This window comes from Podarcis bocagei (assembly GCF_964188305.1).
Source record: "Podarcis bocagei genome assembly, chromosome: 8".
NCBI lineage: Eukaryota > Metazoa > Chordata > Lepidosauria > Squamata > Lacertidae > Podarcis > Podarcis bocagei.
In genome coordinates this window covers 42,077,123-42,103,473 of record NC_138133.1, presented here as the reverse complement: position 1 = coordinate 42,103,473, position 26,351 = coordinate 42,077,123, and the positions used below count along the sequence as shown (strand labels likewise).

At 41.0% G+C, this 26,351-nt stretch overlaps 2 protein-coding genes across 9 annotated transcripts in view; one reads left to right on the top strand and one right to left on the bottom strand.

Moving 5' to 3' along the window:
- Nucleotides 1–26,351, top strand: part of GNAL (G protein subunit alpha L) — a 180,060-nt gene that overhangs the window by 138,036 nt on the left and 15,673 nt on the right. For all 7 annotated transcript variants that reach the window (XM_081205624.1, XM_081205625.1, XM_081205627.1 and 4 more), the window contains one exon: nucleotides 2,636–2,733. In XM_081205624.1, the coding sequence (XP_081061750.1) occupies nucleotides 2,636–2,733 (98 nt within the window). The remainder of the gene's footprint in view (nucleotides 1–2,635; nucleotides 2,734–26,351) is intronic.
- Nucleotides 9,590–12,665, bottom strand: LOC308592611 (tigger transposable element-derived protein 1-like). Of its 2 annotated transcripts, XM_081204165.1 has the most exons (3): nucleotides 12,359–12,665; nucleotides 11,759–11,830; nucleotides 9,590–11,584 (listed from the first exon to the last, which is right to left on the bottom strand). In XM_081204165.1, the coding sequence occupies exon 3, from the start codon at nucleotides 11,556–11,558 to the stop codon at nucleotides 9,858–9,860; it is 1,701 nt and encodes a 566-aa protein (XP_081060291.1). In that variant the 5' UTR covers nucleotides 11,559–11,584; nucleotides 11,759–11,830; nucleotides 12,359–12,665; the 3' UTR covers nucleotides 9,590–9,857. The 2 variants fall into 2 exon arrangements, with proteins under 2 accessions (XP_081060291.1, XP_081060290.1); XM_081204164.1 differs by lacking the exon at nucleotides 12,359–12,665 and having other exon boundaries at nucleotides 11,759–11,931.

The following is a 26,351-nucleotide window of genomic DNA, read 5'->3' as shown; positions in this document are numbered from 1 at the left end:
TATCTTATGTTCACCTGAGGGAAATCTGCTTTTTAGAAGTACTTTTATCCATTTAAATTTCATAGAATCATAGAATCATAGAGTTGGAAGAGACCACAAGCGCCATCGAGTCCAACCTTGCCAAGCAGGAAACACCATCAGAGCACTCCTGACATATGGTTGTCAAGCCTCTGCTTAAAGACCTCCAAAGTAGGAGACTCCACCACACTCCTTGGCAGCAAATTCCACTGTCGAACGGCTCTTACTGTCAGGAAGTTCTTCCTAATGTTTAGGTGGAATCTTCTTTCTTGTAGTTTGGATCCATTGCTCCGTGTCCGCTTCTCTGGAGCAGCAGAAAACAACCTTTCTCCCTCCTCTATGTGACATCCTTTTATATATTTGAACATGGCTATCATATCACCCCTTAACCTCCTCTTCTCCAGGCTAAACATGCCCAGCTCCAGAATCTTCCCTGGTATTGATGTCAGACTGACTGGGCGGTAATTATTTGGGTCCTCTCTTTTCCCCTTTTTGAAAATAGGGACAACATTTGCCCTCCTCCATTTCACCTGTGGTGTGAAAGGACAGTCATAGTTAAAAAGAGAAAAAGCAGCCACAGCAGTGTTTTTTAAAGGATTTTCCAAAGTGGTTTAGATTTCAGTCTGCTGCCTGATCATATACCAAAGGACTACTGATCATACATGTTTGATTATGTTCAACACAGAATAAATCAAAACAACAAAGCATTGTTAAAAGGGATGTGATTTTAAAATGGTCCAGAGTTAGAGAATTTGCCTCCAGTCAGACACAAACGCACACCTAAGTCAGAATTTTAATAGTGTGAAATGTCTTTTGCTAACATAGGTTTGCAAGCATTTGAACCTTTCCAAGTGATGGTCTCCTCTTCTGAGTGGAATATTTTATTCTGTTTTTAAAATCAATAAATGTTTGCTTTCTAGTGAATTGATTAATTTTCCATAGAATTCTGACACTTGGATAAACTAATATGAGCACATCCTTTCAAACCATTTTATTTTTTTAAAAAAATCTAGCAACCTCTATGTGCACTGCATTTTTTCCCTTTTGTTTGAAGCAGGAAGTCATTTTGGATCTGAAGGTAATGAAATTCTTGAGACCTGATCTAATGAGTAATATGTAAAAAGATTTTTTCCTTACTAAAAACCTCACTAGTTGTCTCTCGCCCCCCCCTTTTTTTTTCAAGAACCTGTTAACTTTAAAGTAACATCCCACCTTCTGCTAGGACCTATGTATGACTCAGGGTGAAGTTACATTTTAAATGGAAATTGTGATAGACAGCACCTATAATTACAGCAATTTTTTATCTGGCTGTTTGAACTGTCAAGCTAGTCATTGAGTGCATAAAGTACTAGAAACGGTACAGGAGGTTTATACATACATTAAATTAATCTTTCAGAGCAACTTGACTATTTAAAGCTGAAATATAGAATTCAGAAACATTTCCAAGACATTTCTAAAAAGAGAAGGGATAGAAGCAAACTTGTTCTTTCATATTTTATTTGTGTTGATTCACATGACCAACTTTATTTTATAATTGCATATGTTTGAAGTTATTAACAGTATCACATATTAGCTGTCGTAAATAGTAATGTGAATGCAGTATTCATCAAGAACCATTCTCTTTATCATCACCTGATTGTGTGAATTAGCTCTTCGGAATGATGCATGTCATAATTTGCATATACAGAAAATATCCATGTTAGTCCGACTCAGAGTAGACCCATGACAAGCGTTCTTCTGAATAAAACCTAGTTGAATGCAACCAACAGTATTACATATGCTGATGATTCCGTTTTTTGGAAACCCAGGGGGAATTTCTTTTTTGAAGGTGCCTTTACATAATAAAGAATCCAAAGTAAAAACTTAACCTGAGAGGAGGCTAGCTTCAGATCTTACCCAAGCTCTTAAGTGGTGTGCTTTGTCTGTGATTTGCTCAGGGGTTGCATTCTGGGTCATTGCGTGCCTGCATGAAATCACATGCAATTGAAACACCCCGTTCTGCCCTGTTCTGCTTCCTCCTCTGTTCTGCCCTTTTAGTGACTTTTTAATGACGTTTCTGGGTCACTTCCAGGTTCAGCGCTGTGTGCATGTGCACACATATCAGTCTCACCTAAGACGGGGTGGGGGTGTTCCTGTATTTGATGCCTCCCTCCAACCCATTTAAGTTTGAAAGCCCGTCCAAAATGAGCAAGTGAAATGGTGTATGTATCTTTTTCAAATCATAACATAAACAAGTCAAATAAATTAAAACAGTATACAATTTTTTAAAACCACAAAGAGGTGTCACGTTAAAGATTTGATTTTGCTGCAAAAATATGCATGGCTATGCTCCAAAGATTGTTGTTCTTGACAATAAAATTTAAATTCCGAAGTTGAGATATGGGTCAGTTCTTTTAGGCAGAGAGCATAGTATCCTGCTTGCGGTTTACCAGTATTGTAACTTCTTCAATTTTTGAAAGGGTGCAACAACAAAATATTTTGGGGAAAACAGTATGTTGGGGAGCTTCCTGGACCCCTTAAGAAGAGTTTAGTTGATTATATCTCTTTCTATATAAATATGAGTCATAACTCAAATATTTCATCAAAATTAATATGTTATCACATTTCCAATTTTCAGGAATTCTTTGAACACGCAAAAAAGCTCTGGGACGACGAAGGAGTAAAGGCATGCTTCGAGAGATCAAATGAATACCAGTTGATTGATTGTGCACAATAGTAAGTGCTTCTTACAGAACAATGTACTTGTGTAAGCCTGAAAACCAGCATTCTAAATTAAGGATTGGAGGCCAGTGGAAACTTACAGAAAGCATTTTTGTTTTGCTTTGTGTTTGAGGGAGGTGTTTTTTTCACAGGAAAGGGAATGTTCCTCATACACTACACCTGATTTATTATGGCCATTTCTCCTCTCTCAAACCTCACTTACAGTGACTGCTCCTCTCACTCAGTCCACCAACTATGTAATTACTCCATGTTTTAGTTATACAGTATCCCCATTCCAAAGTAAATATCAACTTATCATAATACATAACATTTGGTGGGGTGCAAGTTGTTACAAAACTTAGCGTTCTTTTAAAATCAGTATTATAATGAAATACACACACACTTTAAAGACTTAGAGCCTGATCCTGCCAAAGTTGACTACTTTTCAGTCCTACTTATTTCAATAGCTGAGAATGATGCACATACTTGGAACTCCCCAGCTGTAAACTGTGGAACTTAAATGTGCTTAATTTGGACTGGAACATAACTATGCATACGGAACCAAGTTGATATGTTTCCCCCTCTGCTTATCAATACTAATTTATTATATTGGTTCTATGGGGCATTTTGGTGCTTGTTTTCATTTATGTGATATATATCCACTTTTTTGGGGGGGGACGTGGGTGGCGCTGTGGTCTAAACCACAAAGCCTAGGGCTTGCCAATCAGAAGGTCGGTGGTTCGAATCCCTGCGATGGGGTGAGCTCTCGCTTGGTCCCTGCTCCCGCCAACCTAGCAGTTCGAAAGCACGTCAAAGTGCAAGTAGATAAATAGGTACCGCTCCGGCGGGAAGGTAAACGGTGTTTACGTGCACTGCTCTGGTTCGCCAGAAGTGGCTTTGTCATGCTGGCCACATGACCCGGAAGCTGTACGCAGGCTCCCTCGGCCAACAAAGCGAGATGAGCGCTGTAACCCCAGAGTCGTCCGCAACTGGACCTAACAGTCAGGGGTCCCTTTACCTTTATCCATTTTTTCAATAATATCCTATTTTTAAGAGCTTGAATAAGAATAAAACTTGAGGATCAGCTTTTTCCTTTCAGCTCATCTGAATTTTGTTTAAGTAAGAGTCAGGTTAGTATATAATAGAGGATTTATGATAAATGGAAAAAAACTTGGAACTAGGCAGGATATTTCACTTGGTTATGTGTGCTTTTAGGTATATCTTTGACAAAAACTTGACACATTTTTCCCTCTAACTAAAACAGTTATTCCATTCGCTTATACTGAACACTGGAAAATTAATATCATGCCAGAAAGACAGTATTTTGAAATATATATACTGTAATAAGACATGGTCCACAAAAAACCAGCATACATTTACCATCTATAATTTTGGGGGAAGTGTTGGATTTTATTTGGGGATGGAGTTAAAGTGGTAAATTTTGATCTGTTTTGGAAGATAGGTGAGGTACTCTATAAACACATAAATAAATAATTCTCTATGAGGAAATGATTATACATTTAAAGGAGGGGTACAAAAAAAGTAGTTTGGGATCTACTTGCAGACCTCTTGGTGATTTGTAATAGATTTAGAAGATCAAAATTTTTGATTCCTGGTTATTTAACAAAAGCAACATATGAAAAAGGCTCCTCCACTCCAAATTAGGCCAGTGAAATCACCAAAGCTTGGATGGAAGCCACGAGAGGATTTCTGGGTGGCAAGAAACATGAACTTTGTTCTGGTATTATAAACAAATTCCTGGACTGTGCACGTGCTCAAAGATACTACATTCTTTAATTCTAAGGGTATATCTGGCTCCTATTCCTTAAAAAAAAATAATTGAAGGAAGACGTTACTCTCTCCCTCCTGAAAAAACCCCAAACCATAAAGGATTCCTCCTTGGTAAGAACGGTTAAATAAGTGACCAGTTCAATCCTCCTTCCCCTCAGAAAAGAATAAATCAGTAGAAGGCATTGTACAGAGCAATATAGCTTGACGCAAATAAAAAATACAGCATCAACACATTTCTAGAAACCTCATGGGAAAAGGAGGCTTTTCCAGTTTCACAGCAATTCCACCCAACATACATCTTTGTCAGCTCTAGTCCTTGTCCCAAAGCCTGAGAAATGCCCAGTCATTCCTGCTGTGGCTCTGTGCTCTCTAATATAAATCACAAACGTGTTATAATAGTCCAGTGTTGATTATTATTCTTTCTGCAGCCTCAGTTTGAAAGACAGTTTGTCACCCATTGCAGTATTCCATTATTTTTCCCTTCGGCATGGTTGGTGAAGCTTCCAATTTTAGCATAAAGCAAAGTAGATACTGAAAGTCTGAAGAAAGCATGTCCCTGATTTAAAGCTACTTTCTTCCAGGTCAAATAATCATTAACTCTTTTCAAAAATAATAATATAAGGTACCCCCTTTTGGAGGGAGAAAGGCAGGGTTTCCACCTCTAAATAATTAAATGGGTGGCAAGTTATCATACTTGTGTTATAGTTTGTTGTCATGAGATTTACCTCAATGGCATAATGCATATTTCTGTCTTACTGCAGACGAAACACAACTGTAGGTATCGGGGTGGTTTTAACCCATGGTTTATATCTGGGACCCCCCAAAGTAGCACTCATGGAATGCCTGTAAAGCCTCCCTATTCTCCTGGCCCCACCCACTTTTCCAGGAGATACCTTTTCCTCCTCCTTTGGAAGTGGGAAGGAGGGGGCAGCTTCAGTTCTGAAAACAAGTTGAGATGTGGAAGGAATGTTGGTCCTTCCTACTCCTCCTTTCAGCTTTCCAAACCGAGATCCACACCTCAGAGCAGAACACAGAGCTTACAGGGAGCAAAGCCTCGTGAAAGAAAAAAAGGAAAAGGTAATGGGTGGAAGAGGGCTGGTGGGCAGCGTAAGGAGGGAGAGATAGCAACGTATATTGTATATTTGCTTTCTCCCTCCTCTCCAGGATCTAGTGGGTCTGTGTTTATATGTTTTTTCTCCTTTCTAGGATCTGGAGGTCTGGGCTTGGTTTTCTTCCCCAACTCTGTCTAAAGGGGGGGGGGGTCAACTGTGTTTTACGTTCCCTCCTTTCAAGGTCTGGTTTTGTCTGTATTGGCGGGCGTTTGGTTTCCCCCCACTTCTCTAGGGTCTGTGTGTTCTTTTTTCCCTTCTTTACCTGCTTGCCTTCTAATGCCCAAACTCCTTCCCCAAACAGAGCAGTGGGAGTGAGTGGGGCCTTGTGGCCCCCACAGCAGCCATTTTGTGACTGAACAAGCCCCTCATTGCAGCAGTTTCGAAATGACACCTGCAACATTTTGAAAATTCCAAATATGCCCATGAACCCAGATAGACTGGTCCCCCCCCCAAATAAAAAACCAAGAGACCCAGTTATACTTCTGATAACTTTGAATATTTTGATAGGATCTGACAGCAGTCTTTCAATTTGGTAAAATGGCAGAGGCAACATAAAAGTGCAAGAAGTTTGCATCAAGTTCAAAAAGCCACAGGAATCATGCAAAAACTGTGTGATTATGTAGATGATACAGTAGGTCAGTGTAAGCAGGAATTTATATAAGAGATACTTCTCTTCATTTGCATGGCAGCCTGCTGTCTATATTAGCTACCTTTCCATTAATGAACTGCCTGCTTAAATGCTAGTTTGTAGTAATTGGGCATAATTGACAAGATGTTTATTGTCATTGTGTTCCCGTCATCATTTTTGTTCTTAAAAGACCCAGTTCAGAAAAGAACGGAGATTCTTTGGTCATCTTAAAAACAAACAGTTGAATTGTAGCCTAAGCTTTAGTTTTCATATCTTGAGAAAGTTATATTTGCTTGCCCTCATCAGCAAGGAGTGGAGTATTCTTCCCACTGTTCCTGCTGGTGCTATGCCTGCAGCTTATTGAACTGTTGTGTTGTTCCATGGCACTCTGTTTCAAGACAGAGAGCAGTTCTCAGAATTGGCTGAGATAATTGGAAAGAATATGTTGTTGGCCCTTCTGGGAACTACGGAAGAGTCCATACAGCACATACGATACTCTAAAAAGTTAACTTTTCTCCTGATTGTTGCTAGGTTAGAGATCGTGCACTGTTGAAACATATTTGAAGGACTCTCGATTGATGCATGGTATAACTAAAGTGTGGATGAATATGCTGACTTGCCATGGCAGAGAAACTGACTTGTCAAATTAGAGCAGCCAAGGAGACAGTAAACATCAATTTCTTTTAAGCAGATTGTTCATATTACATGTCAGATGGGAAAGTCAAGTGAGATTATTGCTATTAGCATGGCACCAGTTCCTCTTACAATTTAGGTACAGTGGTACCTCGGGTTACAAATGCTTTGGGTTACAAACACTTCAAGTTACAAACTCTGCTAACCCAGAAGTAGTACCTCGGGTTAAGAACTTTGCCCCAGGATGAGAATGGAAATCGCGCGCCAGCAGTGCAGCAGCAGCAGCAGGCCGCATTAGCGAAAGCATGCCTCAGTTTTGGGTTAAGAACGGACCTCTGGAACGAATTAAGTTCGTAACCTGAGGTACCACTGTATCTTCAAACCCGCCCCCGCCCCCCGAGAGCTCTGGCCAAGCTTTTAGCCTGCTGATCTTCTCAGACATAGTTTTCCTGGCTTGGTAAACCATGGTTTTAGCAAGCTGAGAATGACCATTGGACCTTCACACCTCATTCTCCCCAGTCACCTTTCCTCCCACTGTATGCCTGCTTTAGAACTGTGATTATGGTTTGGTGCTGCTGTGAGCTTTGTTGCATTGATTTTGTTTTCTGTTGCTGGTTTTCTGTTATATTGGATTTTGTGCTATATTGGTTTTTATCAATTTATTATCTTGTTTTATTTGTGTTTATTTCTGTTAGATGCTCTCCAGGGAACTTACCTTATTGGGTAGCATACAAATATTGTAAATAAGTAATTCTTTAAATCAGATTCTGGCTTCATGTTGGCTTACTAACTAAAACAAGAAGCTCTAGCTAAGGCGGTTTTGTACCGAGCACTTCCTGTGGCATAGACACACTTTGGTTGCGTTCATACAACAGTTTATTTCAATTCTTCAATGTTTCCCTAACTGTTAATTTCATTATTATATTTGAGCTTCCACGTGACATAAAAGCCACATCTGGAAAACTAAAAATCCATTTGCAGCCCCCTTAACCCAAAAAATTGCAGTAGTATCGTGATGAAATTTGGGGTAGTATACCAGTATACAGTTTTTTTCTGCTGTTTTTTTTTTTTTTTTTTTAGGTGGAACAGAAGCATATATAAGCTGAAATGGCGGGGGAGTAGCCATAATGTCCAGTGATGTTCATTTTTGTGTCATAGCACGCCCACTGATGTGAATGAAATTTAGCGTCATATGCAGGGATTCTGTAGCAGTAGATTTCCTTTATTGGCATAGGTGTTTGTGGATGACCTTTGAGGTCCATTCTGTCTCTACAATGGGTGGCATATGAAATGAGGAGGAGGAGGAGGAAGAAGAAGCTTCTGTCTGCTATTTGACAGTAGACTGTCAGTAAACAATGCAGTAAATGTCAAAGAGCAATACTGAGATTGGAGATAAGCCACTGGTTGCTCTTCAAAAGGCAGAGGTGGAAAAAGGCATTCGGTAGAAAAAGCTTCAGCCTGCACTTTAAAGGATGGCAGACTGGGGCTTATTTCTGATCTTAGCACTGTAGGAGCACAGCACTAAGCTCAGGAATAAGCTTCTGTCTGCTGCCTTTTAAATAAGCATGACCTTGGCTTGAACTTTGAATTTCCTAATGACAGCACTGCCCACCTTCCAAAATGGCCTCTGGCTAATGGGCCAGTTTTAGATCCAGCCATCAGGCCTGATTCGATTTTCCAATGCTCAGTTAGAACAAAAAAGTTATTTTTTTTAACGGCTGGTGCATTTTAAGAATAAAGCAAATTGCTTAGAATACCTGGACTTTGTTAGGTAACTACCTGCGCAGGTTAAATATCATGTTATTTTAAACAATATTACTATTATTTCCATAATATTTTTAAAAACTTGTAGATGATTCCAGTTCTTAACAAATTAACTCCAATTTTGCTCCTGTTTAAACTTCTAGACTCAGTTCATATCAATGGTTCCCTGGCATGAATTCAAAACCATTTTTGTAGGGCGATTCATTGTTTTTCATTTCCTGTAAAATTAGATGAGTGGCCAAGGCAAGGTTTAGCTATTTTTAGGTTCAGCAGTAATTGTAGTAGAGAAAACTGGCCAATTATCACATGACTGACAGTATCACAGGGAACATCCCAGCACTGTGTTGTAAACAAAGACTACCAGTATCAAAGACAAGCTTATGGTATAGAGAACAAGGCTACCAGACAGTTATGGAAGGGAGGATGAGTACTATCGCATACTATTATAACGATAAATAAAATTTCAGTCAGTTGTATTCAGCTGAGTTAGGCCACAGCTGCTCCATACATTTAAAGCAATACAGTGGTACCTTGGTTCTCAAAATTAATCCGTTCCGGAAGTCTGTTCCAAAACCAAAGTGTTCCAAAACCAAGCCACGCTTTCCCATAGAAAGTAATGCAAAACGGATTGATCTGTTCGAGACCCCAAAACAGCAATTTAACATGAATTTTCCTATCTGATGAGACCATTGATCCATAAAATGAAAGCAATAATCAAGGTAAAGGTAAAGGGACCCCTGACCATTAGGTCCGGTCGTGGCCAACTCTGGGGTTGGGGTGCTCATCTCGCTTTATTTGCCGAGGGAGCCAGGATACAGCTTCTGGGTCATGTGGCCAGCATGACAAAGCCACTTCAGTTCCCATTCTTCCCTGGGAGGAGGCATTAACTGATAAACCAGTGGGAATTATTTTAAACTACAGTGGTGCCCCGCAAGACGAAATTAATTCGTTCCGCAAGTTTTGTCGTCTAGCGAATTTTTCGTCTTGCGAATCACGAAATCCCATAGGAATGCATTGAAAATCAATTAATGCGTTCCTATGGTCAAAAAAAGTCCAAACAAAGCCAAATTTGGTACAACAACAGTTTATTAACTGCTCTTTAAAGTCACACATACTGTAAAGAGCAGTTCAAAAATTGAAGGGAAAATAAATTAACTTTATAAACATGACAGAAAAACATTAAAAAATCAACAAAGTGTACAGTACATTTTCTAAGACTCTGGGGGACCACTCGAAGAAGGCTCCTCTTCCACTCTTTGCTTCTTGGTCAAGAACCTGTCCATAGTCTGCTGCTTCATCCGCCTTTTCAGCAGCTCCCTGAAAGGCGACATGACCCTCGTATGATAAAAGGTCCCAACGTCATGTGCCACGTGCTTCTCAGGGTGGTGTTGCTCTGCAAAAGTCTGCACCTCCTTCCACTTCAGGCAAATGTCCCTCAGTTTTTCGGAGGACAGCCGTTCCTCAGTTGCTTCCTCCTCTTCCAGTGAGGCCTGCTCCTGCGCAGCCTCTGCCTGCAGTTCGACCAGCTCCACGGTGGTCAGCTCGTCGTCGTGCTCCTCCACCAGCTCGCAGACGTCCTCCTCCGTGACCTCCAGGCCCATGGTCCTCCCCAAGGCAACAATGTCCTGCACCACTGTTGACTCTGGTGCATCAGAGTCACTTGGTGCCACACAGTCTGGCCACAGGCTGCGCCAAGCGCAATTCAAATTTCTCTGGCTGATCCCTTTCCAGGCCGTGGTGACCATCTTCAAGCAGGTGACGATGTCTAAGTGGTCCTTCCAGAATTCCCGCAGGGTGATGGTGGTGCAGTCAGTCACCTCGAAGCATCGCCTGAAAAGCTCCTTGGTGTAGATTTTTTTGAAATTGGCGATGACCTGCTGATCCATCGGCTGGAGCAGTGGCGTGGTGTTAGGCGGCAGGAACATGATGTTGATGAAGCTGAACTCCTCCAACAAGTCCACCTCAAGGCCTTTAGGATGGGCAGGAGCATTGTCCATCAGAAGCAAAGCCTTCAGCGGCAGGTCGTTGTCCAGCAGGTACTGCTTGACAGCAGGGCCAAAAGCAAGATTGACCCAGTCCACAAACAGCACACGTGTGACCCAAGCCTTGCTGTTGGATCGCCACATGACACTCAGCCGCTCCTTGTCGATCTTGTGTCTCTTGAAGGCCCGTGGGTTCTCCGAGTGGTACACCAGCAGGGGCTTGATCTTCAGGTCGCCGCTTGCGTTGGCACAGAAGAGCAGGGTCAGACGGTCCTTCATGGGCTTGTGGCCAGGCAACTTGGACTCCTCCTGAGTGATGAAAGTCCTTTTGGGCATCCTCTTCCAAAACAGCCCGGTCTCGTCGCAGTTGAAGACCTGCTGTGGAACGTAGCCCTCCGTCTTCACAACCTCCAGGAACTCCGCTGCAAAGTCTTCAGCCGCAGGAACATCAGAACTGGCAGCCTCTCCATGCCTGACCACGCTGTGGATGCCAGATCTTGTCTTGAACCGTTCAAACCAACCTCTGCTAGCCTTGAAGACTTCTGGCTCGGCTGAGGTTCCTGGCTGTTCCCGGATGAGGTCAGCGTGCAAGGCCTTGGCCTTCTCACAAATGACGGCCTCAGACAGTGTGTCCCCTGCACGCTGCTTCTCTTCTATCCAGATGAGCAGCAACTTCTCGACCTCCTCCAGAACAGCTGGGCGGTTCTTCACGATCCTGGTGACTCCCTTGGCTGCATCAGTCGCCAGGATCTTCTCCCTCATCTTCAGGCTGGTCCCGATGGTTGATGGATTCCTCCCATACTCCCTGGCGATGTCCGTCACACGCATTCCGCCGTCGTGCTTCCAGATGATCTCCTTCTTCATTTCCAGCGTCACCTTCTCCTTCTTCCTCTCGCCGGCCACCGCAGCAGCAGTCTTCTTGGGTCCCATGGCAGCACAGCTCTTACCTTCGTAAACTCAGAAAAAGAAAAAGAAATAAGTGATGTGCTTCAAATCCAAAAAATACAAAAGCACCCAGCCACCCACCACACAGAAATTAAAACCCAGAACCAAGGCCTTGAATCCCAAGCACCCCAACCCAAAATCCAAAATCCAAAAACCCCCAAAAAAGTTTTAAAAGTTCAACTTACCAAATGGATGCAAGAGAAGTTCTGGAAAAGCTTCAACAATCAATCACCGAAGTCTTCAGAAACCTCAAATGGCTGCAAAATAAGTTTTGGAAAAGCTTCAAAAATCACCAATGTCTTCAAAAACCTCAACTGCTCCCACAGACACCCACCCACCCACATCACAGAAATTGCAAACCCCTCCCCAACTGCTCCCCCAGCCCCTCCCCAACTGCTGCAAACCCCTCCCCAACTGTTCCCCCAGCCAGCCAGCACTCAGAAATTCAAACTCAGAAAAAAAAATTTGAAAAAAAAACAACCTTGCCCAATGGTCACAGAAAATCATAAAAATTCCAAAAAAAGGCCCACAAGCCCCCAGATTCCTGCAGAAACCTCCCCAACTGTTCCCCCAGCCAGCCAGCACTCAGAAATTCAAACTCAGGAAAAAAAAATTGAAAAAAAACAACCTTGCCCAATGGTCACAGAAAATCATAAAAATTCCCAAAAAAGGCCCACAAGCTCCCAGATTATCGCAAACCCCCCCACAACACCAAGTCCTTGAATCCCAAACACCCCAACCCAAAATCCAAACCCCCCCAAAAAAGTTTTAAAAGTTTAACTTACCAAATGGATGCAAGAGAAGTTCTGGAAAAGTTTTGGAAAAGCTTCAAAAGTGAGCAAAGTCTGAGAAAAGGCTACCAAACCACGTGCTAACAGTTGCTCCTCGAAGTCAAGTCACAACTGCAGCTGTTCAAGCTAAGCACCCTTGGTTTTAACGGTTTTTAGACAAAGGAAACAAAGTCGCGAGACGTTTTCGTCTTGCGAAGCAAGCCCATAGGGAAATTCGTCTTGCGAGGCAAATCGAAAACGGAAAAACCTTTCGTCTAGCGAGTTTTTTGTCTTGCGAGGCATTCGTCTTGCGAGGTACCACTGTACAGTTGGATTTGAGTGTGTATACGTGTGTGTGTGTGTGTGTGTGTGTGTGTGTGTGTGTGTGTGTGTTGTGTGTGTAATTGTCAGCCACCACAAATTTAAATAGCCCTTTATGTTTACATCGACCACCTCATTTCCAGTGTGCAATCTTTGGAGTATGCAGCAATCCTTGTAACATTTTTGTTTGTAATGTCTAAAGAAAAAATGCTGCTTTGAAAAAGCTGGTATTTTGTGCGCACACGCGCACACACACACACAAATTCCTATGTTAAAATTATGTGGTTTTTAAAACATCAGCATTGCTCTTTATGACATACTCTCTGATTTAAAGTTAAAGCTCTCCTTGCCATTTCTCTCTCTTTATTCTTTGTTATAGAAGTTGATTGTTAATCCCAATTCACTTCCACTTGTCCTGTCACTGTCACCTGGGAAAACACATTGTTTCCTGCTGAATCGAAACAGACGTCAGTAGGATTTTCTGTGGATTGGCATTGGATTTGATTCAGCGATAATCAGTGGGTTTTCCCAGGAAAAGCTGTGTGACAAATGAAAAACCATTCAGACCCATGCCTAGAGAGCACGGGACAAGCAGAAAACATATCGGACCTGTACTTTCTAGGCATAGGTCAAGTGGAAGTGTAGATAAGCCTTAAATATCTATAAACATTTTGCAAATGAACCCCATTATACTCTACCCCATCTACCCCATTATATCTACCTCCTAGGAACCCTTTGGAAAATATTGGATATCTCTGTTTAAATAAAACTACTTTCTAGATGTATAGAAATTTTTCATTTATATTCTGCTTGGTTACTCCTGTTCTGTGAAAAGAGAGCTAATTCAACACCAGACGAAGGTTAGATAAGAATAATCACTTCACCTTTTTCTCTGTGAACACAACACCCTGTAAAAAAATGTGAGTTAAAAATTAATGTTAAAGGAGAATGAATAGCTAATGCTAACATGTTGGAGGGATGGTGGGTGGCTTTGATAATTCACAGGCAGAACAGGGGGACAGATTCTACACAAGAATGTAAGCTTCTGAACCTTAGTATCCCCCCCCCCCCTTGGCTTCAGTATACAGTGGTGCCTCGCAAGACGAAATTAATCCGTTCCGCGAGTCTCTTCGTCTAGCGGTTTTTTTGTCTTGCGAAGCAACCCTATTAGCGGTTTAGTGGCTATTAAAGGCTTAGTGGCTATTAAAGGATTAGCGGATTAGCGGCTAAAAGGCTATTAGCGGCTTAGCGGCTTAGAAAAAGGGGGGGAAAGCGAAAAAAATCGGAACACTTGCAAGACGTTTTCGTCTTGCAAAGAAAGCCCATAGGGAAAATCGTCCTGCGAAGCAGCTCAAAAACGGAAAACCCTTTCGTCTAGCGGGTTTTCCGTCTTGCGAGGCATTCGTCTTGCGGGGCACCACTGTACAAAGAAATCAAACGTAATTAAATTTCTTTAAATTCAGTAACTAGTCCTTATTTTTATGACACGATCAATTCAAAGAAAAAAACAGAATTTCACGATTGGCTTTTTAAAAAGAAGAAAACTGCATGTAGATTTTAATAGTTAAATTATATAGATATTACAGAAGAGTAGGCCAGAGGAGGGGGTTAAATCCCTGGAGGGGAAGGTTGCTGTGGAAACAGAAGCACTGTCAGTCATGGGTTTACTGAGAAGGGCTTAGGTGAAAAAGTGGTTTAAAATTGGATAACTTTGTATGTAAAATCCACTGTTATTTAACTAAAATGGATATCCTTTCCCTGTTGTGATATGAGCATAAGGAAAGCCATATTTGGTCTATCTAGTTCAGCATCCTTATTCCCACAAACCCCACACTCCCAGTTATCTGTCCATTTTCTCACATGCGCACTCCCCATTCATCCATCATCCATTCATTCTTCCTTACACACATACCACTCACCCATGTTCACACACAATGTGGATCACCACATTTTGTTAGCAATTCTTGTTAACTAAGCATCTAAGCAGCCATCCTTGCCGCCTTAATCAGTGGCTCGCTTTACTAGAAGTGAGCTGTTTGTGTGTTAATGGTTTGATATATTGCTTTGTAAGGATCACTCCTAATGTCCCGGTCAAAATGTTATAAGAAAAAATAGTTCAACAGCCTTCAGAAGAAGATGCTCAGGAGAAGAGTGGAGAAGGAAGCTTGTGTGGTTGGACTGGGATCATTAAGCATCATAACATGTAGTTTGTCCTTGAGTGAAGCTTTTTCTTTTATCAATTGCAGTTCCCCAACCCCTTATGCGGATGCTCAAGGCACTCTGGGAGGGAAAGGGAAGAAGGGGCAGTCTTGCTGTGTGAACAAAAGTTAACATGCACAGTGTGTGATATAACACATATTCTGTGTTTGTTTGTTTGTTTGATATATCTATAACCCACCATTTAGGACAACTCACTGTAAGGTAGTTTCACAAATTAAAAATGCTAAACTATTATATTATCAATTAAAACCATAAACTATTCTGAAATATTTAATCATGATTTTAACAACAAAGAAAAGCAAGTGAAAAGTAAGGCTGGAATAATAGGGATAAGAATAGAAATCTGGAAATCTTAATGTAAGGAAAGTAAATAAGGATCTGGAGAGAAATCTGTGATGGCTTCATGTTCGGAAAATGTCATGGTTATGTTAGGTCATGTTGACACTACTTACTCCTTTTGTTGCATTCTCTCTTCTAGTGATCATTTTAGTGAAATAATCAACATTATGTTTCTAGCACGAAAGAATTGATCTCTTATTAACAAAGTATAAAAATTGTCTTACTACTAGAACAGTCTTGCAGTTCTCCTATGCTAGTGAATTGTGCTCTCAGAAAGAGAATAATAAACAGAAGCACAGATAAAAGCCAGTTGGAAACTTCCCCTTTCCTGGCCCCATCTGACTTAGTTTTTACGTTCATTGTGCTTTATTAATGATTCTACCCAGAAGAGACAGATGAAATTTGAACTGAGGGTAGAGCAAACTGAGATCCACACATGTAAACACAGCATTGTTTGTTTCAAAATGTTATTCAGTATTTATTTGATTGTGACATTTTTTTTCCATTTAAATAACAAAACTTAAATGTTGTCAAATATATACAGTAAATAGCAACACCCTCATTTTAGCCCTTTCCTGTACCACACCAGTAATTATCTACTGTTCATCAGCTTGTAACTAGATACCACAAGTGAGCCCTGCAACAAAATGATGTGCTGTGCCCTTGGTGTGTGTCCCGCCATTGTGTATATATTTGGGGCTTTTATTTATTCATTCATTCATTCATTCATTCACTCACTTTCACTCTGCTATTCTTCTTTCTGCTGTGCTGTTCACTATCACATGCTCTCTCTCTCTCTCTCTCTCTCTCTCTCTCACACACACACACACACACACACATAGTCTCTCTCAAATTTCATGTCCTATGTTGCATCCCTTGAAGAAGCATTTCTTCTTTGGCTTGTGAGCTGCTCTGTGCTTCTCTGAATTTGGAAGTGTGTGCTCTATAATCCTTCTTTTTTTGAAAGAGCTCTCCAATCTCGCTCTTTGAGGGTTGAACCCAGCCCCTTAAACTTCCTCTCCTATGGGAGATCCTAGAGCAGGGGTGGGGAACTGGAACCTGTGGCTTTATAGATGTTTTTGCACTGCAGCTCACATCATCCACTGGCCTAGGGTTGATGTGAGTTGGAGTCCAACAACCACTGGGGGCCACAGGTTCCCCACATCGTCCTGGAGCAAAGGGAATGGAAACAGCCATCAAGGGAGAGCATGACGCTGGCACCCACATACACATTCTTCATCTAGCCATTTTAGTGGGGTTGGACCCCTTTCAGAGGGTCACAATTTTAAATATTTTATACTTCTGCATACCTTGTGGTTGCCCCCAACATGCAAACACTTCTCTCTTGTTTGTGGGTGGCATTATTATAATTCATACTCAAATTATACAAAATAACACAAGGTTTACAAAAGAGATTTTCACAGTGATTTTGTATTTTATTTTATTTTAATCATTTTTATTTGATTTTACAAATATAAATTTATAACAAAACCAAATACATACCCATATAAAGAGATTTCCCTGAATCTCGAGACTTCCCCCATCTCCTCCATGGGTCCTATTCACAGAGTGATTTTGTTGTTACACATTTTTTCTTTAAGCAAAGTATGATTTTGGCAGTTCATTTTGAGTAGCCTTGTTAAGATGAATAAATTCTCTGAGATAGTATTAGAGATGGATCATCTGCCATCCAATTAAGGTCATTGCTAGCAATCCATTGGATTATCAGATTAAGCACTTGCTGATATTCTCAAATGCAGCTAATTATTTATACAAGAAATACTAATATAGATGAATTACAGCAAAGTCTCAAGATAAATATAATTAACAAAACATTAACCCTTTTCAAAATTTGAATGTATAAGGATTGTTTCCTCTTGAATGGGCAACATCCTCTTTCTAGCTGTTTTCTCATTCCCTAGTTCATAAACTGCCTCCCAAAAATTAAAAGCCTAATGCAGTGGTCCAAAAAGGACCTGGTTCATGCTTGATAATGCTATCAGAAGGTTAGAGTACCTGTCTCAGAGGCATTCCAAATGCCTCACTGGCAGTCAGCGGTATAAGTTTGGATGCATTTTCCTTCAAAAAGAGGGATGTGATGAGGAAACACCTTATTATTTGTGTTATCTATTGAAACTTTAGCTGAAGCAATGAGTGTTAATAAAGAAATAGGGGTAAAGGTGGTGCAGGAAGAGTTTAAAATTAACCTGTACAGCTTTAAAAAATGGTTTTATTTATGCATGATCCAGTAAGCTTTTCTCAGAGACTTGAAATAATTTTTTTAAGCAAAATATTCATTTATAAAAAAATCAAGTTTATAAAATTGGGATGGATGGGATTCAATATAAATAAGACTTCAAAGAATAAGTTAAGTAAAAAATGTTTAACCCCTTAATTTAAATACTTGGGATTTGAGTCACACACACTCATGAGCATTTAATCAGTCAATTATATTTAAAAAGTAAGGAGTTAAAGGCAAATATGATGTGTTGGAGGAGACTAAAAATGTATAGAATGTGAAACATACTGTTTTTAAAAGCATAGGATTGCAAAAACTATTGTTTTAATTTTCGAATATCCCATTCTAAGTACCAAATGTGGGCATGCCATAGATTTGTATAATGGCATTATGATACCGGCAGTTTCACTTTCAGTTCCTTTCCTAATAATGCCTAGCGTTGAGTTTGCCTTTTTCACGGCTGCTGCACACTGAGTCGACATCTTCATCACCCTATCTACTATGACCCCAAGGTCTCATTCCTAGTCATTCAACTTTAGTTGAGACCCCATGAGCATATATGTGAAATTAATATTTTTCACCCCAACACGCCTCACTTTACACTTGTCTACATTGAATTGCATTTGCCATTTTACCACCCATTCACTCAGTTTAGAGAGGTCCTTTTAGAAATTCTTGCAGTCTCTTTGTTTTAATGTCCCTGAACAATTTAGTATCAAGTGTTTGGATAATATATCTGCTTATGCCTAGCTGTGAACACTAGAACTTTGCTTATGAACTGTTGAAACATATATCCTGTATTTAGAGCTCATGCTGAACCCATACTAATTGTATCAATAAATGTTTTGGGATTTCCTGAGCCAAAATTCTGAGGCTTTTGGCCAAAGGTGGGAGCCAGGACATATGTAGTTTTGCCCTAAAATAAAGTTCATTTGGATGAAGATTATAAATGAAATTAAAGTTTTAATTCTCAATAAGGTACCAGCAAACACATTTGTAATTTTGTTTGGCTGTATAAAAGACTGGTTTCTGCCGGAAGAGAAGGAAATGACAGCCCATCTGTTAACAGCTGCACATAAGAGAATTTGCTCTAATTGGGGGGAAATCCCAAAACCTTACACTGGATGAGTAAATCATGAGGATATAGGAATTGGTAAATATAGTTAATTAATAGGATGGGGGGGTAGACAAACAAATACTCTATTTAATTAAAAATGGGAGCATGTTTGTAATGTGTACAGTATAAGAAGACACAGGAAAATTTAGGACCATTTTGTTTGGGTTTAGCTATATTGTTTTTTTGGGGGGAGAGTGCAATAAAATATATTTTTAAAAGAGAGTAGGAATGTGGTGAGCCAAGGCCTGTTTGGAGCAAAAGCCTGTCTTGCTCTTTTGTAATAATGTAGGGCACAGGAATGGCTTATGAAAGCCAGAAGCATTTTATCAAGTAGAATCGGAGAGCTGAGCTTGGACAAACAAGACCTGCAGAAGCTTTTGCTGTTATTATATAACAGAAAACAGTTTGCCAGGAGGGATACCTAATATTTCCTTAAAGACAATAAGTTGCTCACCTGTACAATAACCCTGTAAAAGAAAATTACCAAGAAGTGTTACCTCACTATTTCACAACATTAAAATTTGAAAAGATTTCATGATGGAAAAAAGCAGGAATGCCTGTGTACTTTGCTTAGCCAATATTAGGGTTGTATATGTTAGGGAAGTATGAAAGCACGGTAACTTGCCAAGCAAGAGACAATATATCATTGTGTAAGACTTAAGTGACAGTTTAGTTGTTTATGTAATAAAAGAGCTGCTGAGGATCCATGTGTTTTATTTCCTGAGCTACACCAGTTTTGCCGGTGAAAAAAGTATTTTAAAACTCTTTAAGATAATTGTCAAGATTTAAGTACTGTATTACAGTAGCGAATCCACTCTTTATTAGCATTTAGTGGAGTTGATTTACTTGACGGACAGGTCACCTCACATGCAGCAACCCCAGTCTTTCTTTTGCTTGCTTGCTTGAGGTGGGAGTGGGTTGGAAGAGAATTACTGAAATACATATAGTTCACCCATTTCCCCATAATGGTTGATGTGCTTAGGTCTCATATTATATGCAATGGGGATCATTTTGCGTGCAGGTGCTGTTCCCACAATGGACTGGCCCCAGGCCCTTTATATGATTTCTGTGATAATTTACCTGTTAGACTGAGAAACATTAGTATTATTAAAAAGTAGTATTCAGCAGCTCCTGATATCCAGACCTTTCACATTAAACATTTCCCCAATTATTTTGTATTTCACAGACCCCTCCCCTAGTTAGGCTCTTTCTGTCAAAGAGGTTTGTTAGTTAGTCTGTGTTAAAAGGAAATCTGACCTATACAATATAACATTAATTTTAAAAATCCATGCTATATACTATACAGGTCACTCACAACCTGTGTGAGGGTTCCGTTCCAGGGATGACGCATATATGCAAAAATGTGTATAATCAAACAAGACCCTTCAAACTGACACTACGCAGCCATCCTTATCTTCTGGGGCTGGCATTCATTATGGGTCACACACACACACCCACACCCAAGCCTTGCTTACTGGGCTCTAGGATACTTCCATGAGATATTGCAGGCCACCCAAGAGCCTCCCTAGAGCCCAGTATGCAAATCTGAGTTTCCCAGCTCAAAAAGAACTTTTCAGCTCTCCACCTTCCATGAATTTTGTGCAATTTCAACTGGCTAATCGCCAACCATGTAAAGTTGAAATTACTATTATTTATTGAATTTATATACCACCTAGAGCAGGGGTGTCAAACTCAAATTCATCGGGGGGGCCGCATCATCAGTTTGGTCACCCTCAAAGGGCCGGTTCGAGTTCGAGTGTCTTCAAAGCCCATGACACCTTTAACAGCTGGATTAAGTAATGCAGTGCTTCTGGCTCATGGAACACTACACCTTGATTTTATTTGAATACAATGCGGAAGCCGCGCCTGACATTATTTACAAAACATGCACTTGCGTATCGAATTTGCTTTTGAATCGCGAATCCCCAGAGGCAGAGGATGCTGTTCATTGGGCAGCGCGGAAACGCGCCTAAAGAAATAAATAAAGAAAAGAAAAGCAAAAGCACGCCACCCCGAGTATTCACAGGGCGCGCTCCCGAAACACAAGCGCGCTCTCGGTCTCCCTCTCTCCAACGCGCGTGAAGCTGGCTCTGCCCTTCTCTGCATTCCACCTCGCGCAGGCGCGCTGGGCTCCCGCCGGGACTTATTTCACCCCGGCGAGCCCGAAAAGAAGTTGAGAGCAGCAGCAGCGGCCTCCCATATCCAACCCCGCCCTCACCGTGTCAAATAAGTCTCGGCTAGGTAGCTGGAGGAGGGGGAGGCCTGCGCCTGCGCAGAAGGGACCCGAGGCGCCCTGTGCGCGCGCCGTAGCCCAAGCTTCCCTCACAGATATATATAAACCAGACTACACGGGCCACATGATGAGGTCTGGCAGGCCGGATTCGGCCCACGGGCCTTGTGTTTGACACCCGTGACCTAGAGGTTTCAGGGCAGTCCACAGAAAAAAATAAAAATATAAAACCACAAAATACCGTACATAATCAAAATAAGAACAACTACCCAATAACTCCACCACCCCTGGGGAAAAAACATTTTAAAGGGCATAGAATGTCAATCAAATCAACCAAATGCCTAGTTAAAAAGCAACATTTTTGCCTGGCGCCTGAAGGTATATAATGAAGGTGCCAAGCAAATTTCCCTGAGGAGAGCATTCCACAGATGGGGAGCCACTGCATAGAAGGCCCGTTCTCATGTTGCCACCCTCCATTCTCGAGTTAAGTGTGTGTATGTTAAATCTGTGTAAGTAGTGTGTTGCCATATTTCAAACAGTGAAAATCCGGACAAAAAAGTTGTTGAATATTGGGGGGCAAAATCGGGAGGGGGCATTTTTTAGCTATTTTTATGGGAAATTGGCAGAAATGTCATTGCCGACATTGCTGCTATACTTCCAGATTTCCCCAGGCATTTTACTGATTTCCGCCAGGACACTGTTAGAGTCAGCAGTATTCCAGATACGTATGAAAATCTGGACATGTGGCAGCCAGTTAAATCAGTTTTGTGTATGTACCATATACAATAAAAATGAAAAGTAAGGAAGATGAAATTGCAAGCCCTTTAAGGCTCTGCAATTTCATCAATATGTATGTTAAATATTTTGGTGGAAGTTAATGTGCAACTTACTTGCATCACAAACCACATTTGTTCAGTGCTGGCGTATTTGCACTTCTGACAAATTAAACAGTTGTCACATCACTTCCCCATTAGTGGAGCAATGCTCTCCAGACTATTCTAGCAGATAAAGTATGCTATTTTGTGATACTGCAGTGCTATTATTTTTCTTATGTGAAGTCCTAAAGAATAGAATTATTTAACATAACCGGCTCTTTAGAAGCTCTCTAAATAGACTTGGAAGACTATTAAAAAGCAGCACCACAATTTCATATAAATTCCTGTAGCAGCTTTAGATTTGAAAATGGCCTATTTCACACTTCTTAAATTATATTTGTGTGTTTCTAGACTGTTTCCCACTTTTCAACTCTACCTCCAATGCTGAAAACCAGTTTAGAGAAATAGTACTTGCTGATTGGAGTGGTGCAGTTTGATATAAATAACAAATAATTCATTATATAGTTTTAAGTAACTAGATTTTAATATAAAACATAATTGTTTTGGACTTTTAAAATCCTAAGCTAGGAAAATCAACTGCAGGTATTCCATCTGAATTTAGGACTAATGGAATTCTCTCTCAACACTTCTAACATAGGGTTACCAGACGTCCCCAGTTCCCGGGGACAGTCCCTGAATTTGCTCATCTGTCCCTGGACAAATTCCGTCCCCGGAATGTCCCCAGATTTGCAAATCTGTCGCCGGGAAACATGGCAGCAGCAGCCTCAGCAGCCCGGAGCCAGCTTGTTAGCGCAGTTGGCTCTGGCTGGCTTCAGGAGCTGCCCGCTGCCGTTGCACCTGCCATTTTTCCTGCGCCACGGCAGTGAGCAGCAAGCAGCTCCTGAAGCCAGCCAGAACCAACTGCACTACCAGTCTGCCAGGCTGGCCCCTCCTGGGCAACAGACGCCCGCCTGTGACTCCCAAGCCTCCCCTGATCTGTCAAAACAAAGGGGGAAGGAGATTGGGGAAGGCTCAGGAGTCACGGGCGGGTGGCGTGCCATTGCCCAGTTTTTTATGTTTCACGGGGTGCAAAAGAAGGGCTTTGCACTTTTATACAATATGCATGTGTGCTTGGGCCTAGGGTCCTTTGCCTCATCATCCCCACTACTGACTCCCTTTTGCTACTCTGCTTCAAAAAAAAAAAAAAAGTGTCCCCGGATTCATTGAAAAAAATCTGGTAACCATATTCTAACACGCTATCTCAGAAGTAAGATTAATATATGGAAAGAGTGTGATGCTGAAAATTAATTCATTAAACAGCAGAATATTATCAGCAGCAGTAAATGTTAAAATCCCTAAAATCAATGCTAGTGGTAACATAAACTCATATATCAACATATAAAATGCCTGGGCAAAGTGAATACCTCACTTCTGCATTTGTAACCCTAATGTCTTACGCACTATGGCAACTCTGTTGACATATAATAATATGAATTTCCTGTATTTATGGCTTATAAAATTACACACACACACGCACACACACTTATTTAAATCGCTTAAGAAGAAAGATGTTCCAGATGATTTAAGAATTTCAATTCAAGTTTGTTTGTTTTTTGTGAGTTGCAGGCTTATCTTTTGAGGAATATGTTCTATAACAAGCAGATTCAGTCTCGGTTTCACCCTCAGTAAGTTCAATTTATGTCTCCAATCAAGGTCTTAAAACTTGATGCTGCAAATGAAACTGACATGGCCTTCTCTCCGTTGTGCCTTAAGACTATCAGTTGCATCTGGCCTGCCAGAGTCTGTTGTACAGATTGAGCAGGAATCATTTGTAGCATGGTGCAAGGGAGAACTGTGCTACTAGTCATCTATCAGTGCTTCTGTACAGTCAATATTATACAGGACACATCCAAGACACCTGCACAGCCAAATTCCATACATTACACTAGCCCCTGAAATAATTGCATTTTCCCAGCGACAAAATGATTACAATCCTGTCCTGTTACGCAAAGCAGTCCTTCATTACAGCAAGATGAGGGACTCAAAGAGGATGTTTACTGTCCCCAACACATGTTACACAGTTTGCACTGCCTAGAATTTATTGAGGAAGTGTGAAATAGGATGGTAGAGTATGTGTGAGCGGAACTTGAACTGCAGCTTCGGTTTCACTGAGAGTGTGTTCCATTGTGTTGCAATTTAGAACAAGTTGCTAAAGATCTTGGGAATACAAATGACTTACACCGAAGTTATCTATGTGAACTTATACCGTTCAGCATTCATACCAAGACACTCCCCCCCCCCCGAGTTAACAGAGCCCTGTTTCCCCACCCCAGAGGCACAGCAGGTGGCATGAGAGGGCATTGCTGGAAATGAGAGGTCCATGCATAGCTCCCATGTCCCCCAACTAGTTCTCCCTCTGCTTGCTACACAGGTTCCTCATAATCTGAAGCATGAGTAACTTGAATGGCATGTACATGGAAGGCTGGGCAAAAATATGTGAGACAAGCATGGATTTCCCACTCCATAATGATGCCCCCTCAGACTGCTTGCTCGTGTAACTGGGAGCAAGTGGGAAAGCTTTGAGATCTACTGCTGTGCACAGACGTTACACCTGAACTCATTTGGATGGAGCCCCAAGTGATTTCATTTTGCAGAAGCCTGTATAACCTTTAAATTACAGAAATAATAAGAATAGTATTAGTTCTATTTTGGGGTACACTCTGAATAATTTACAGCAGATATGAATCAAGCAATTTCAGAGGAGAGAAAATTTGGCTTAAATGTACATTGGCAATAGCTTTAAACAGTTCCTGCACCAATTAGCAAGAAATGTTCATCACCACCTGATATTACAAAATGATGTTTCCCTCCCTGCCTGTTTTTGTGTGTGTGTGTGTGTGTGTGTGTGTGTGCGCGCGCGCGCATGTGTGTGTGTGTTTTTTGTGGGTTTGGGGCCTGGAAATTGTGTGGTAACGGCAGTAGGAATCCTGAGTGTTCCATGTGAATAGTTTTGCTGTAGATATACATTTTAACCTTGAAACCGTGGGAGTCTACTAAACTCTCTGTGTAAAAGACAGTTTTCCAGATATAAATCTTAATATTGTTTATATAAGGACAGGGGTTAATGATTTGGCTCAGAAGCCAAAAATATCAGTTGAGCTAAAATATGGTTTATACACTAAATTTAGCTGTAGAATGAACTCTCCCCAAATCCACACCCCTATCGATGACTGCTTCTGTATTTAAATGCCAACTTAAGTCAAATATGACAAATAGTTTTGAACATTATTACGTTAAAAGAGAATGTTTCCAGAACCTCCCTGGAGGCTAGTAGACATGGTCTTTTTGCCAGTCAGTGAGTTCATTGCTAAATAGAAAACAGAATTTGGAATAATGACTGCTGATGTCACCAAGGGCACTGATGTTTGAGGTTCCCGAAAATGGGGAAGCATTGCTATTTCCAATTGCAGTTCATAAAAAGGATGATGTATTTGAGGAGCTTTTTTCCCCAGATGCAAGGTTGTGGGTTCCCAAGGCAGGCTGATAGCTTCCACCCCTTTCCAGCTTTCTGACAATAATATTACAGATCTGGGGTAACAGAATTTGCGGGTGCAAGGGTGCCAATAACTGCTAGAATTAGTGAATGTTAGAAATTAATAAAAAGGTGGAATTTAGCTGATTTTTTGAGCACTGAAGGGAAGATGCCAGGCCTGTGGAAAAATACAGACTAAGCTCACTTTCCAGGGCAGGGTCTCACCTGGGATAAAAGTCATTAAGCACGGCAAAAGGTGTTGATAGCCCATCACAGGGAAATCCTTGGGCCTGTGCCAACGGAGGTGGCATGGGTTATGCTGAACAATGACATAATTACAGGGAAATAGTCATCTTTTAAAACTGGGCTTAGAATAGCGGGGAGAATAGCAGACGGGTTGCTTGGCAAGAGGTTTTCTGGAAAGGAGAAGCAGGAAGTTGAGAGAACTTTATACTTGGGGCTGAAGGGCAGATGCCATGAGGGCTGGCTGAAGACAAGCTAGAGCAGAGGCACAGAGATGGCACTTAGAAAGCCTCTGAATGCAGTGCTGAGCTGCTGTGAAGGACAAGCCGCCTTGAGATGAGAATGTTGTCAACTCCACACACTCTCCATCTGTGCCCAGGTTGTAAAAATACGTTAATAAAGCCCATTTTAAAAGACAGGACAGCCTCCACTGTGTCTTGATTCCCAATGGAAACACAACCCTGAGAACCTGGAACCTGCCAGAATTTTGCTCTCAGAGCCTTCAGAGGAATTTTATCTCCTGAGGTGTACAGGGGTAAAGCACTCTTAACTGCTCTTTAATCTCCAATCCTAAATACAAATAATTTGGTACATGTTAGTGAAGCATTTAAATATGTGTTTGTCACAAATTAATACCTACTAATAGAAACCTAGCTTGACTATATTAGAATCATAGTTTGCCTCTCTCTTTGTGTTACTGAAATATTGTTTAATGAATACATTTGTAATTTCTTTCAGTGAAGACATTCTACAGTGTTGCTGCAGCAAGTCTCTAGAATTGCTGGAGAATATGGTTTTTGTTGTAGACTCAAAGTAAAATATTTTTGTTTAAATAAATCGCATGCTCCCATATCTCACTAAATCTAGTCAGCTGATACAAACTGGCAACCATTTTATAATCAAGGCTGTCTGGCTTGAGGATTTATTTTATGTGTGACAATGCAAATGAATA

Coding starts and splice junctions, on each gene's coding strand:
- LOC308592611 (XM_081204165.1), bottom strand. CDS start 11,558: ATGGGACCCAAGAAGACTGCTGCTGCGGTGGCCGGCGAGAGGAAGAAG.